The 12,907-nt window shown below is 42.3% G+C and overlaps 1 protein-coding gene across 1 annotated transcript in view; it reads left to right on the top strand.

Annotated features, from left to right (window-relative positions):
* The window catches only part of LOC140465108 (synaptonemal complex protein 2-like), a 243,739-nt gene that overhangs the window by 153,953 nt on the left and 76,879 nt on the right, over positions 1–12,907 (top strand). Inside the window, exon 24 of the mRNA XM_072560975.1 lies at positions 8,513–8,583. Within this exon, the coding sequence (XP_072417076.1) occupies positions 8,513–8,583 (71 nt within the window). The remainder of the gene's footprint in view (positions 1–8,512; positions 8,584–12,907) is intronic.

The following is a 12,907-nucleotide window of genomic DNA, read 5'->3' as shown; positions in this document are numbered from 1 at the left end:
AATCAAATATCCTGTTTTTCAATTTGGTCATAGGACACAGAGAAGGGCAGCATTTTTTGTCCATCCTCAGTTCTCCTGGAGATGGTGGCAATGAGCTATTTCTTGAACCATTGCTGTCCTTTGGATGTAGGAACACTCTCCGTACTGTTAAGATAGGTTGAAGATTTTGACCCTGCAACAGCGAAGGAGTAAGCAATGTAATTCCAAGTCCAGATTGTGTTTTACTTGTTTAATTGTCCACCACTATTCATAACTGGATATGAATGAATAGGCTGCTTAGCTCTTCAAGCCTCTTCCAGCAATCAATAAGTTGATAACTATCTGATTTTAACCTAAACTCTCTGCAATTCCCTTAGTAATCAACTTTACCTCCATTTTAATAATATTTAATGTGAAATCTGGATGTGGAAGGACTGCAGAGCTTAAATCTGATCTAGTTAGTTTAGTTTCAGCAGGTTAATGTCAGAAACTCTAGAAGAATTTCAAGATGCCAGTCTGTGGCACTTAAAAAAAGCCACCTCTAAGTTTTGCATTTGCCTCTAACGTAAATTCTGTGGCAACGGATGTGAAAACAGGTGTATGGATGTGTTGCAGTTATGAGGGGCCTTGGTGAGACCACACATTGAATGTTATGTGCAGTTTTTGTCTCCTTTTTCTGAGGAAGGATACTCTTGCTCTTTGGAGTTGAGCAAAGGTTTACCAGGCTGATTCCAGGGATGGCAGGACTGATGTTTCAGGAGAGATTGACTAGGTTAGGATTGTTTTTGTTGGAATTCAGACAAGTGAGTGGGGATCTCGGAGAGACTTACAAAATTCTGACAGGACTAGACAGGGTAGATGTAGGGAGCATATTCCCAATGATGGGTGCATCCAGAACTAGGGGTCACAGTCTGAGGAATCCGGGTGGACCATTTAGGATGGAGAGGAGACATTTCTTTCCCCAAAGAGTGGTGGGCCTGTGGAATTCATTACCACCGGAAGTAGTTGATGCCAAAACATTGTATGTATTCAAGGGAGGGCTAGATATAGCACTTGGGACGAATGGGACCGAAGGTTATGGGGCGATAGCAAGATTAGGTTATTGCGTTGGACGATCAGCCATCATTACAATGAATGGCAGAGCAGGCTCAAAGGGCCAAATAGCCGCCTCCTGCTCCCATCTTCTATGTTTCTGACTGCATGAGATTATTTCAATGGAAAGCCCAATTCAAAAATGATCATTTGAAGGAGTTTGAGTCCGTTCAAAGCCAGGTAGAAGATTAGCATTTAGAACAGTCAGTGATTACATATCAATTTAATGATACATTATGTAAATGTGCGGCACAGAGACCTGGATTCGACTCAGTTGATGTCTGTGTAGTTTGCACATGCTCCCCGTTTCTGCATGGGTTTCCTCCCACAGACAGAGGATGTGGAGGTTAGGTTGACTGACCATGTTAAGTTGCCCATAGTGTTCAGGAATGTGCAGACTAGCTGGATTAGCCATGAGAAATGTATGATTGCAGGGACTGGGCAAGGTGATAGTCTTTGGAGGGTTGGTGTGGACTTGATTGGCCGAGTGGCTTGTTTCCACACTGTGGCACCTTCCTAAAGGATTTTAAGAAATCCAAATAGATCATGTCCATTGGCTGTCTTTTGTCTAACTTGCTCAGTACTACCTCAAAGAATTCTAACACGTTTGTCAGGTCTGATCTCCCCTTAATGAAGCCTGCTGAATCCATCTTATTTTACTCAATATATCCATGTAGTCCACAATCTCATCCTTTAATAATAGACTCTTAAAATCTTATTAACAACGGAGATCAGGCTAAGCAGTCTATCATGATTTGGAGATGCTATTGTTGGACTGGGGTGTACAAGTTAAAAATCACACAACACCAGGTTATAGTGCAACAGGAAGCACTAGCTTTCAGAGCACTGATGAAGGAGCGATGCTCTGAAAGCTAGTGCTTCCAATTAAACCTGGTGTTTTGTGATTTTTAATGGGTCTCCAGTTTCCTGTCTTCTGCCTCCCTTAAACAACGGTCTTACATTAGTCATTTTAGTCCACTGACACTCCAGCAATTTCGTGAAAGATCACCAATGCCTTCATAATTTCCTCAACTATCTCCTTCAGAACTCAGGGATGTAGTCAATCTGGCCCAGGTGATTTTATTCACCTTCAGACTTTTCGTCTTTCGCAGCACCTTCTTAGTGATAGCTACTCCAGTCACCTCTGTCCTTTGACTATCTTCAAGTACTAGTGTGTTGCTGATGTCTTCCACTGTATGAAATCTGATGCAGTGTACTTATTCAGTTCCTATGCCAGGGATTCATGTCTTTGCTCCACTGACTTCCCTTCCAATCAACTCTGGATCCTCTCTCATGTCTTGATATTACATTTGAATAAAGGTTACCACAATCTGAACTGATTCAGACTTCTCCTTCTCATATGGGGTGACTTCTGTCATGTTATGGTCACTGCCCCCTAGGGGATCCTTCACTTTCAGTTCCCGAATCAAGTCTGCCTCATTGCATATCACCAAATCCCCAAAAATGCACGTTCACTGGTGGGATCTACCACAGGCTATTGCAAAGCAAATTATCTTGTGGACGTTCCATGAATTCCTTTCCTTGATCTAGCAAATAAAGGAGCCTTCCACATCCATCAAAGCTTTACTTGCACATCCACTAATATCACTTAGTGTATCCGTCGCCCCCGATGCAGTCTCCTCTACATTGGGGAGACTGGGCACCTCCTAGCAGAGCACTTTAGGGAACATCTCCAGGACATCCGCACCACCCCATGGCCCAACATTTCAACTCCCCCTCCCACTCTGCCGAGGACATGGAGGTCCTGGGCCTCCTTCACCGCTGCTCCCTCACCACCAGACGCCTGGAGGAAGAACGTCTCATCTTCCGCCTTGGAACACTTCAACCCCAGGGCATCAATGTGGACTTCAACAGCTTCCTCATTTCCCCTTCCCCCACCTCACCCTAGTTCCAAACTTCCAGCTCAGCACTGTCCCCATGACTTGTCCTACCTGCCTATTTCCTTTTCCACCTATCCACTCCACCCTCTCCTCCCTGACCTATCACCTTCATCCCCTCCCCCACTCACCCATTGTATTCTATGCTACTTTCTCCCCACCCCCACCCTCCTCTAGCTTATCTCTCCACACTTCAGGCTCACTGCCTTTATTCCTGATGAAGGGCTTTTGCCCGAAATGTCGATTTCGCTGCTCCTTGGATGCTGCTCTTCCAGCACCACTAATCCAGAATCTGGTTTCCAGCATCTGCAGTCATTGTTTTTACCTGCTTTTTCTAGTCCACCTACATATTGAAGGCCCCCAAGATTATTGGAACAGTGCCTTGCAAAAGATCATCTTCATGATACCAATGTGCAACGTACTTACCTTTCGAGCAGCATTCCTTCCAGTTTTCATTGTAGTCTCTGGCAAATTGATTTATTTGTTTATAAATCACTCAAATGCTGTATTTCGAAGCAAGTTGGTATTTTCCAATAAATTCTTGAGTCCAAATGGAATAAAGGGCTGGGAGCGTGGACATCAGGGAAAAGATCAACTGTCATCTTTGAGTTGGGAACAGGATTGACTGGCTGTAGAGCCCACTTTGCTACTCTTGCATTCACCAAATAATTAACATTGCTCTTCCTGAGGAGTTTGTGCTCAAGTAACCTAAGGTATTCTGAGTTAAAGTGAAAGCTGGTAGCTTGAAACTAACTTAACAATAGCCAATTTTAACCCTGCCACCTGCAACTAAATTCCTGGACCATTTCAGGTTGAAATCATATACATCTTCCAAAGAGGAGCCTTATTTCTTGGATTGACTAACTGGAAATAATTGTGCACTTGAGAAATTTTTGAACACCCAGATGCTGCCAGACCTGCTGAGCTTTTTCAGCAATTTGTTTGTTTGATTTACAGTATCCACAATTCTTTTGGTTTTTATTTTAAGACCATGAGCCTTTGTGGTGTCTTTACCAGTTTCTTGATATCACATGGAGTGGATCAAATTAGCTAAAGAATGACGTGAGTGGAGGTGACTGAGATGGATTGTTCATTCCACTTCAGGCTTCTGTTGCAAATGCTTCAGCCTGATCTTTTGCACTGATGTGCTCAGCTTTTCCTCATCAATGAGTAAGGGAAATTTAAGGAGCTGCTTATCCAGTGAGTTGTTCAATTGTCCCTGCTATTCGTGACTGGATGTGGCAGAATTGCAAAGCTTCGATCTGATCACCTGTTTGTGGAATCACTTTGCTCTGTCCATTACTTGCTGTTTCATTTGCAAATAGTACTATTTGTAGCTTCACCAGATTGATACCATATTTTGAGTCATGCATCATACTACTCCTGACATGTCATCCTCCCCTTTTTATGAACCAGGGTTGAACTCCTGGCTTGATGTGTGCAGAAAGTGCCAGGCGATGAGTTTGTGTTGACTACCATGCTATTGTTGCTGGCCCATGGCACCCTGAGAATGCCTAGACTTGAATTGCGAAATCTTTGTGAAATCTATCCCATATAACGCAGTGGTAATACTGCCCAATATAATCAACCATGGGCTCATTGAGAGGACAGGACTTTGTCTCTGTCAAGATCATTTGGTAATTCTTCCAGCTGGTACTGTCAAGGGCAGATGCACCTGTGGCAGACAAATTGATGAGGATGAAGTCAAGTACTAGATTAGTCAGATCCCAGATTGAAAACTGGTTTGATCGATCAGGTCACTTTTTTTGTTTTGGTTTTAAGAGTGATCTCTCACTAAAACATTAAGCATGCAATACTGCATTTTTAACAGTCAAGCATAAGTTTATTAATATATGAAGATATGGGTGGCACATTGCTTAGCACTGCTGCCTTACAGCGCCAGAGACCCGGGTTCAGTTCCCGCCTCAGGCGACTGACTCTGTGGAGTTTGCACATTCTCCCAGTGTCTGCGTGGGTTTCCTCCCACAGTCCAAAAATGTGCAGGTTAGGTGAATTGGCCATGCTAAATTGTCCATAGTGTTAGGTGAAGGGGTAAGTGTAGGGGAATGGGTCTGGGTGGATTGCGCTTCGGCGGGTCGGTGTGGACTTGTTGGGCCGAAGGGCCTGTTTCCACACTGTAAGTAATCTTAAAAAAAGAAGAATAAACTAATTGTCTACTTAAATGCACTTCAAATTCTGGATATAAGTTGAGCTACAAATCTTCTCAACTTGTTAACATTTCAAATGTTTAAATCCACTTTAATGGTATTATCTCATCAATGCCAAAACATGCTGGCATTAATTGAAAAGCAGAGCAACAACTTTAGTCATGTACCTAAAACACACTTCTAGTATAGTACCCAAAACACCACTCGTACAGTACTCACACCAGAGCTCCTGTCTCTGAAAGCTCAGTATGCTTAAGTCACTTTTGCCTTGTAGATTTAACTATAGGTCACTTTTTCGTGGAGCAATTCATCTGCCTGTGCTTAAATGTACTTGGCCTTTAAGGCTTTGGGGTTTTATGCCAACACACACTCTTGCCAGAGACTAACACTAACTTTTCACTCAAGGTTAATCTAGTTTCCCCAGTCTTTCTCTTCTCATTCACTGGTCTATGCAGCCATCTTCATCTAAGGACTTCATAGGATTGCTCAAAGTAAAACTAAATAACAAATTCTATAAGCGATGAGTACTGGAACTGTCCCTGGAGCTTACAAAAACTCCTGACTTTATAACTTGGAGTTTGTTTATCTTGTTCAGTCATTAAAACCCTACCAATACATACAAAAACTCATTAATTCTAAAGTTAGCCCTCAAAAACTATTTTGAAAGCAGTCATTGTGATTACAGAAATACTTGCAAACTAATTATTAACTTCAGGCACAGAAAAAAAAAATCTCCATTAACTTGGAATCCTCAAAATCAAACTTGCACAAATTACATTTAAAACATTCACTTAACTCTCACTATTTATCACAAAGCCACACTGTTGCCAGTACTGATACCTATTCTGGAGAAAGGACCAAGGATGTGGTTTTGGTGTTTGATACATTGTCTGTAAAGGTATGATTCAGTGAGTATGACTGTGCCAGGCCAGTTATTAGTAAGGAGACATCACAGGGCTGATGTAGCTTGATCTGCTGTTGTAGTTTCCAGTGCTTAGGTCAATACTGGGTGGTCTGTTTGTTTTAATTCTGAGCTATTAGATTACTTAGTGTGGAAACAGGCCCTTCGGCCCAACAGGTCCACACCGACCCACCAAAGCACAACCCACCCAAACCCATTCCCCTGTTTACCCCAGCAACTAACACTACGCACCTTTTGGAGGAAACCGGAGCACCTGGAGAAAACCCACGCAGACATGGGGAGAATGTGCAAACTCCACACAGTCAGCTGCCTGAGGTGGGAATTGAACCCAGGTCTCTGGCGCTGTGAGGCAGCAGTGCTAACCACTGTGCCACCCATAGAGTGTGGAAAATAACTGAAATTTATACGCAAAAAATGACTGAACTCTTTGATTATTTGATATTTGAATGAATATCACGTAACCAAAGAGTACAGTAAACTCATTTGTGAAAGATTCTTCAGTAATCACTTTAATTTATCCCTAAGTAATTGATTTTAAAATGTTTTTTGATAATGAGAGAATAAAGTATGTGGTGTTTCATCTCGGCAATGATAAAACAGATGATATACACTTGCACTTAGGCAAAACTTTGTATGTTCACTACATAATTTCTGTAATGAATAAATCTCCATATTGCTGAACCTCTCTGGGATTGTAGTGTAAAGCAGAAGGAAACTGGATCTATTACAACAGAGCCTGAAAATCTAGTTAGGTTTAAAAAAAAGTTGAAAGTATGCTAGGATAAGTTTGGAAGGTCATAAACTAAAACTTGAAAAATTAGATATGTTCCCTTCAGTAGGTAGTTGGATTTCAAGACCTCTTAAAATTTGAGGAAATGAGTTATCTCTATGTGAACAGATGACTAGACCACAATTTTTAGTTTAGCTCTTGAAACACAAGAGGAGGTTGGAAGAATTCTTCTATACAAATGTGTAATCTATGAGCACAAAAAGAAGCTGACTTAGGCATTACAATTGGTTTTGGGTGATCGTACGAGATAAATATTGAAGGGTGTGATGGACGAATGAAATCTAGGTCTATGTGATAAATAACACTAGGCTACCTTATTTGCTAATGGTTCAATTATTTTATTCATTGAATGGAAAGTGAAGTTTTTGAATAGCCAGAGACTATTTCCCAGGGCAGAAATGACTAACACAAGGGGTCATAGTTTTATGCTGGTTGGAGGAAAGTATAGAAGGGATGTCAGAGGCGGGTTCTTTACACAGCGTTGTGAGAGCATGGAATGTGTTGCCAACAGCAGTTGTGGAGGCAGGGTCATTGGGGACATTTAAGAGACTCCTGGACATTCATATGGTCACAGAAATTTGAGGGTGCATACATGAGGATCAGTGGTCGGCACAACATTGTGGGCTGAAGGGCCTGTTCTGTGCTGTACTGTTCTATGTTCTATGTTCTAAATGTTTGATTTGAACATGAAAAAAGTCTGCAGCTGGTTGCACAGATTTCTATCTCTACCACAAATTGTGAACACAGATAAGTGTTGCATACCAGTATACTCTTGTTTACTAAATAATTTTTAATTGTTCAATGCAGTGACATGTTGACTTGCATTCACTAGTCTTGATGGGATCCAGCAAAACAGGCTCTAGAGTTGGCATCCACACACTCACGAGGAAGGAGATACCCTCCAAAGAATCTAACCACTTCATCAGTAAAATAGATTGATTCCCAATTTGATATGTGGTTACACTAATCACTTATTTTGGAATTAAGTTTTATCACTTGAGTCTTCTCCAATTGTTTTACCTTTTTAGGTACAAAGAGCTTACTGATCCTGATCAAGTTTAATTGTAACTGAATTGTACCAAGTTTGTTTTTTAATATGTACAATTTAAACAGTTGATATTTTGGGGCATCATCTGACTGTGATCCAGCATATTGTTGGTTATGTTCCAATGATCTTTTCTGGCTAAAGAATCCTTGATGCTCTTGACAGTAGAAACATTGACAGTACCCCTTTCCTCAATTCTCCACTGGTCTTCCCCATCTTCGATCCATGTGAAATCTGATATATTGTAAATTTGAGAAGGAATAGATTTACAAAATGTTTAAATACTATATTCTCCTCTCTCTAGTATTTTGAATACAAGTTTATTTTAATCCAGTACGGTGCTTTTTTTTTTAATTGCTAGTTTCATAGAGATGATTTTTGCAGTGCCAATCTGTTGGTCAAAATGTAATTTTTTCGAAAACATGAATTTGAAAATTGATCAAGGAACATCAGATACAATCTATTATTACTTGCAGTGAGATGGGAACATCATAATTAAGATGAGAACACCCTAATCTGTAGACCAGTAAGGCCACATGCCTGTAAAACTCTAATGTTTCTTTCAGCGTTCTTTAATTATAATCACATTGATTTTGCTTTAACTGTTTTTTTTCCTAGCTGATGATTTTGCAATTGGAAACAATCTGGTATTTGAGACATCACTGTTAACTCCTCCAGACACATTCGAGGTATGGTCTGATAGCTCTGCTGTAATATTCTTGAAGTGTGAATGCATATTTTGGTTTTCAAGGGTTGTATTAACAACGCTCTCGAATTGTGTACCAACATGCATGGTTTATTAGTGTGTAATGCATCAGCTAGACTCTGAACAAAAAGAAAATTGGTAATCCACATTCTTCAAGGGTTCAACTGCCTGGATGATTATATTTGGATTCAGTGGGTTCAGGGGTATGGTTATAAAAGGAATTGTTTTGATAGTAAAAAAAACAGTTTAGATTAGATTAGATTACTTACAGTGTGGAAACAGGCCCTTCAGCCCAACAAGTCCACACCGCCCCGCCGAAGCGCAACCCACCCATACCCCTACATCTACATCTACCCCTTACCTAACACTATGGGCAATTCAGCATGGCCAATTCACCTGACCTGCACATCTTTGGACTGTGGGAGGAAACCGGAGCGCCCGGAGGAAACCCACGCAGACACGGGGAGAATGTGCAAACTCCACACAGTCGCCTGAGGCGGGAATTGAACCTGGGTCTCTGGCGCTGTGAGGCAGCAGTGCTAACCACTGTGCCACCGTGCCGCCCACTAACCCAGGTTAATAAAAGATTGATTTGGAAGTTTTGGCCTTGCTTGCTACTCAATGACCTCCAGTAAATCAGAGTATGAACAGCTTAGGTTGCAGTTGCCTGTAAAGGAATGATCTGCAAATGCTCAGTCTAGTTTGACATGAACTGCTTAAGTAAAATACTGGCAAAATATTTTATGCTTGGTTCCAACCACATGTATTTTGTTCAAGGAGAAAATTAAAGGAAATGAACAAATGGGTATGAAATCTAAAATCTCACTTGTGTAAAGGGTTAATGTTGAAGAGTACATTTATTGAGGATGAAGAGGTGGTGCTGTTGGGTGGAGTTATGAGATACCAGGTTATAATTTATTTAAAATCTCAAGCTTTCTGAGCACTGCTGCTCCAGGTAAAATGGAGGGAAGCGTGCACACAATTTATAGGTGGCAAGATAATTGCAATAGGTAATTAAGAGCGTCAAAAGATAACACTCCACTCACATCATTTGTATTAACAGGCTGAATAACCTGTTGTTGCAGGATATTAAAAATGTCAGTAGCTGACTTACTGACCCATGATCTGATTAAGTGAGGTAATTACCAAAAATAAGATGGTGCTAGACACAAATAAGAAACCCCCGCAACCTGCTCGAGTACTCTCAGGCACGCACCACCTGTTCCCAACCCCATTGCTACAACCCTCTCCAAACACCTGCCCTCTTGTGAGTCTCTCGCTCTTGCTCCAAACCTCACTGATCTCCCTGTCCAACGCTCATTGACAGCTTGCTCTATCTGCCTTGCCCCAGCTCTGGCCCTCTCTATGGCTGTAATGCACACAGAACGACATTGTTCATTTGTATGTCAGTCCACGTGATGACAATCAATCAATCAATCGATCGATCCCCATCATCTTTACCAAACTATCAGTTGCAATTGCACCTGCTCTTGATATATTCAGTAAAGAGTAACCAGTCCCTGTGCAGCTGAAGTTATGCCTTCAAATTGACAATGCCCTCCATTTTAGTTTTGTGCCACTGTCACCATGCTCAGTGAGATAGACTCTGAAGAGATCCAGCAAATCAAGACTCTACAACCATGAGGCATTGTGAGCCATCAACAGAAGAATTGTACTTCAACTCAATCTGCAACTGCATCAGGTGTCCCTGAAAGTGAGGTGTCAACCTAGTAAAGCATGTCAACAGCATAAGCATCAAATGATAGGCAGAGCTAAGTAATCCCACAACCAATGAACCGGATCTAAGCTCTGTATTCCCTGTCACATCCTGTCATGAATAGTGGTGTACAATTGAATAATCTTCACTGGAGGAAAAAGCTCCACAAATATCCCCATCCTCCATGTTGGAAGAACTTAACACATCAATGTAAAAGATAAAGCTGAAACGTTTGCAGTAATATTCAGTCAGAAGTGCCAATTGGATGATCCATCTCTACATCCTCCAGTGGTCTCCAACATAACGTAGCAGTCTTCAGCCAGTTTGATAAAGTATGATATCAAGAAACAGCTGGAGGTGTTGGACACTAAAAGCTGTGGGATGTAACAATATTTTGACAATAGTACTGAAGCCTTATACTCCAGAACTTGCTATGCCCCTAGTCAAGCAGTTCTGGAATAGCTACAACACTGGAAGCTACCCAGCAATGTGGCTAATTGCTCAAGTATGTCCTGTGTGCACAAAGTAGGACAAATTCAACCCAAACAATTACTGCTTCATCAGTGTACTCTTGATTATCAGTAAAGTGGTGGAAGGTGTTATCAAAGGTGTTACCAGCTCAACAATAACCTAATGACCAATTTGGGTTCTTCCAGGGCCACTCAACTCCTGATGTCTTTTACTACCTTGGTACAAACATCTTCAAAATGAAGAATCCCAGAGGTGATGTGAGAGGGGGAGCCCTTGACATAAGCTGCATTTGATTTGCGTGTGGTATCAAGAAGCCCTAGCATAACTGGAATGAATGGGTGTCAGAAGGTTGGTTAGAGTCATCCTTGATACATAGGAAGATGATCATTGTTGTTGGTTAGTCATCTCAGCTCCAGGGTATCTCTGCAGGAGTTCCTTAGGATAATGTCCTAGACCCAGACACTTTCAGCTACTTTGGGGTGGCATGGTAGCTCAATAGTTAGCACTGCTGCCTTACAGTGCCAGGGAACTTGGATTTGATTCCACTCTTGGGTGACTGTGTGGAATTTGCATATTCTCCCCATGTCTGCCTGGATTTACTCTGGGTGCTCCAGTTTCCTCCCTTAGTCCAAAGATTTGCAGGTTAGGTAGATTACTGATGATAAATTGCCTCCAGTGTCCAGGGATATGTAGGTTAGATGGATTAGCCATGGGAAATGCAGGGTCACAGTGATGGGGGGGGAGAGGAGTGGGTCTGGGTGGGATGCATTTTGCAGGGTCAGTGAAGTCGGTGGGCTGAATGGCCTGGTTCCACACTGTAGGGATTCAATACTTCAACAATTACCTTCCTCCATCATAAGGTCAGAAATGTGGACGCTTGCCGATGATGCTGAAAATTGTACAATCCTTCATGACTCCTTAGATACTAAAATAGTTCATGTTCCAATGCAGCAAGATCTGGACAATATTCAGGCTTGGGCTTACAAGTGGCACAAAACATTTGTACCAGGCAATGATCAAATCCAATAAGAAACCACCTAACCACTGCCCCTTAACATTCAGTGATGGTAACCTCACTACCAACATCCCGAGGCTGAGGGTACCATTGACCAAAAACTCAAGTGGACTCCCCCACTTGAACAAACTGGCTGCAAAAGCAGGTCAGAGGCTAGGAAAACTGCAGTGGGTGACACCTGTTGACTGCCCAAAGCGAGGTGCAAGTCTGGAATGTGATTGAATGGCCCTCACTTGTTTGGACAGCTCTAATAAAACTCAAGCAGTTTGACACCATCCAGGGCATCACAGCCTCCTAGATTGGTAGCACATCCATAAGCATCTACTCCCACCACTGATGCTCAGTAGCAGCAGTGCATACTATCTACAAGATGCAGTGCAGAAGTTCACTGTGGGTGGCACAGTGGTTAGCACTGCTGCCTCAGCGCCAGAGACCTGGGTTCAATTCCCGCCTCAGACGACTGACTGTGTGGAGTTTGCACATTCTCCCCATGTCTGCGTGGGCTTCCTCCGGGTGCTCCGGTTTCCTCCCACAGTGCAAAGATGCGCAGGTCAGGTGAATTGGCCATGCTAAATTGCCCGTAGTGTTAGGTGATGGGGTAAATGTAGGGGAATGGGTCTGGGTGGGTTGCACTTTGGTGAGTCGGCGTGGACTTGTTGGGCCAAAGGGCCTGTTTCCACACTAAGTAATCTAATCCAAGAACAACAAAGGCAGCAGATACATGGGAATACCGCCACCCACCATCCTGACTGGGAAATATCCTGGCCTCCCATCCATAAGGGCATTGTGGGCTAACCTACAGCATGTGGACTGCAACAGAAACTCATCACTGCATTCCAGGGATGGCCAGCTAATGATGCCCATGTCCCATAGATGAATGAGAAAAGATAAGGGGAGTGGTATTGTTTGTAGAGTGGAGGGGATACAGTGTACTTGTTAATAGAATATCAGTCAGTTCAAGTGAAACCAAAACCAGACACACTGGAGGGAAGGTCCAGGAAAAGCTTGAAAAAGAAATAAGAGACCGAATTCCAACCTGAAGTTGTTGAACTCTGTTATGGCCAGAAGTCTGTAAAATGTCTAAACGCAAGATTCATCAAGTTT

Source organism: Chiloscyllium punctatum, chromosome 41 (assembly GCF_047496795.1).
Source record: "Chiloscyllium punctatum isolate Juve2018m chromosome 41, sChiPun1.3, whole genome shotgun sequence".
NCBI classification, from domain to species: Eukaryota; Metazoa; Chordata; class Chondrichthyes; order Orectolobiformes; family Hemiscylliidae; genus Chiloscyllium; species Chiloscyllium punctatum.
This window is presented reverse-complemented; position numbering and strand designations above follow the sequence as displayed.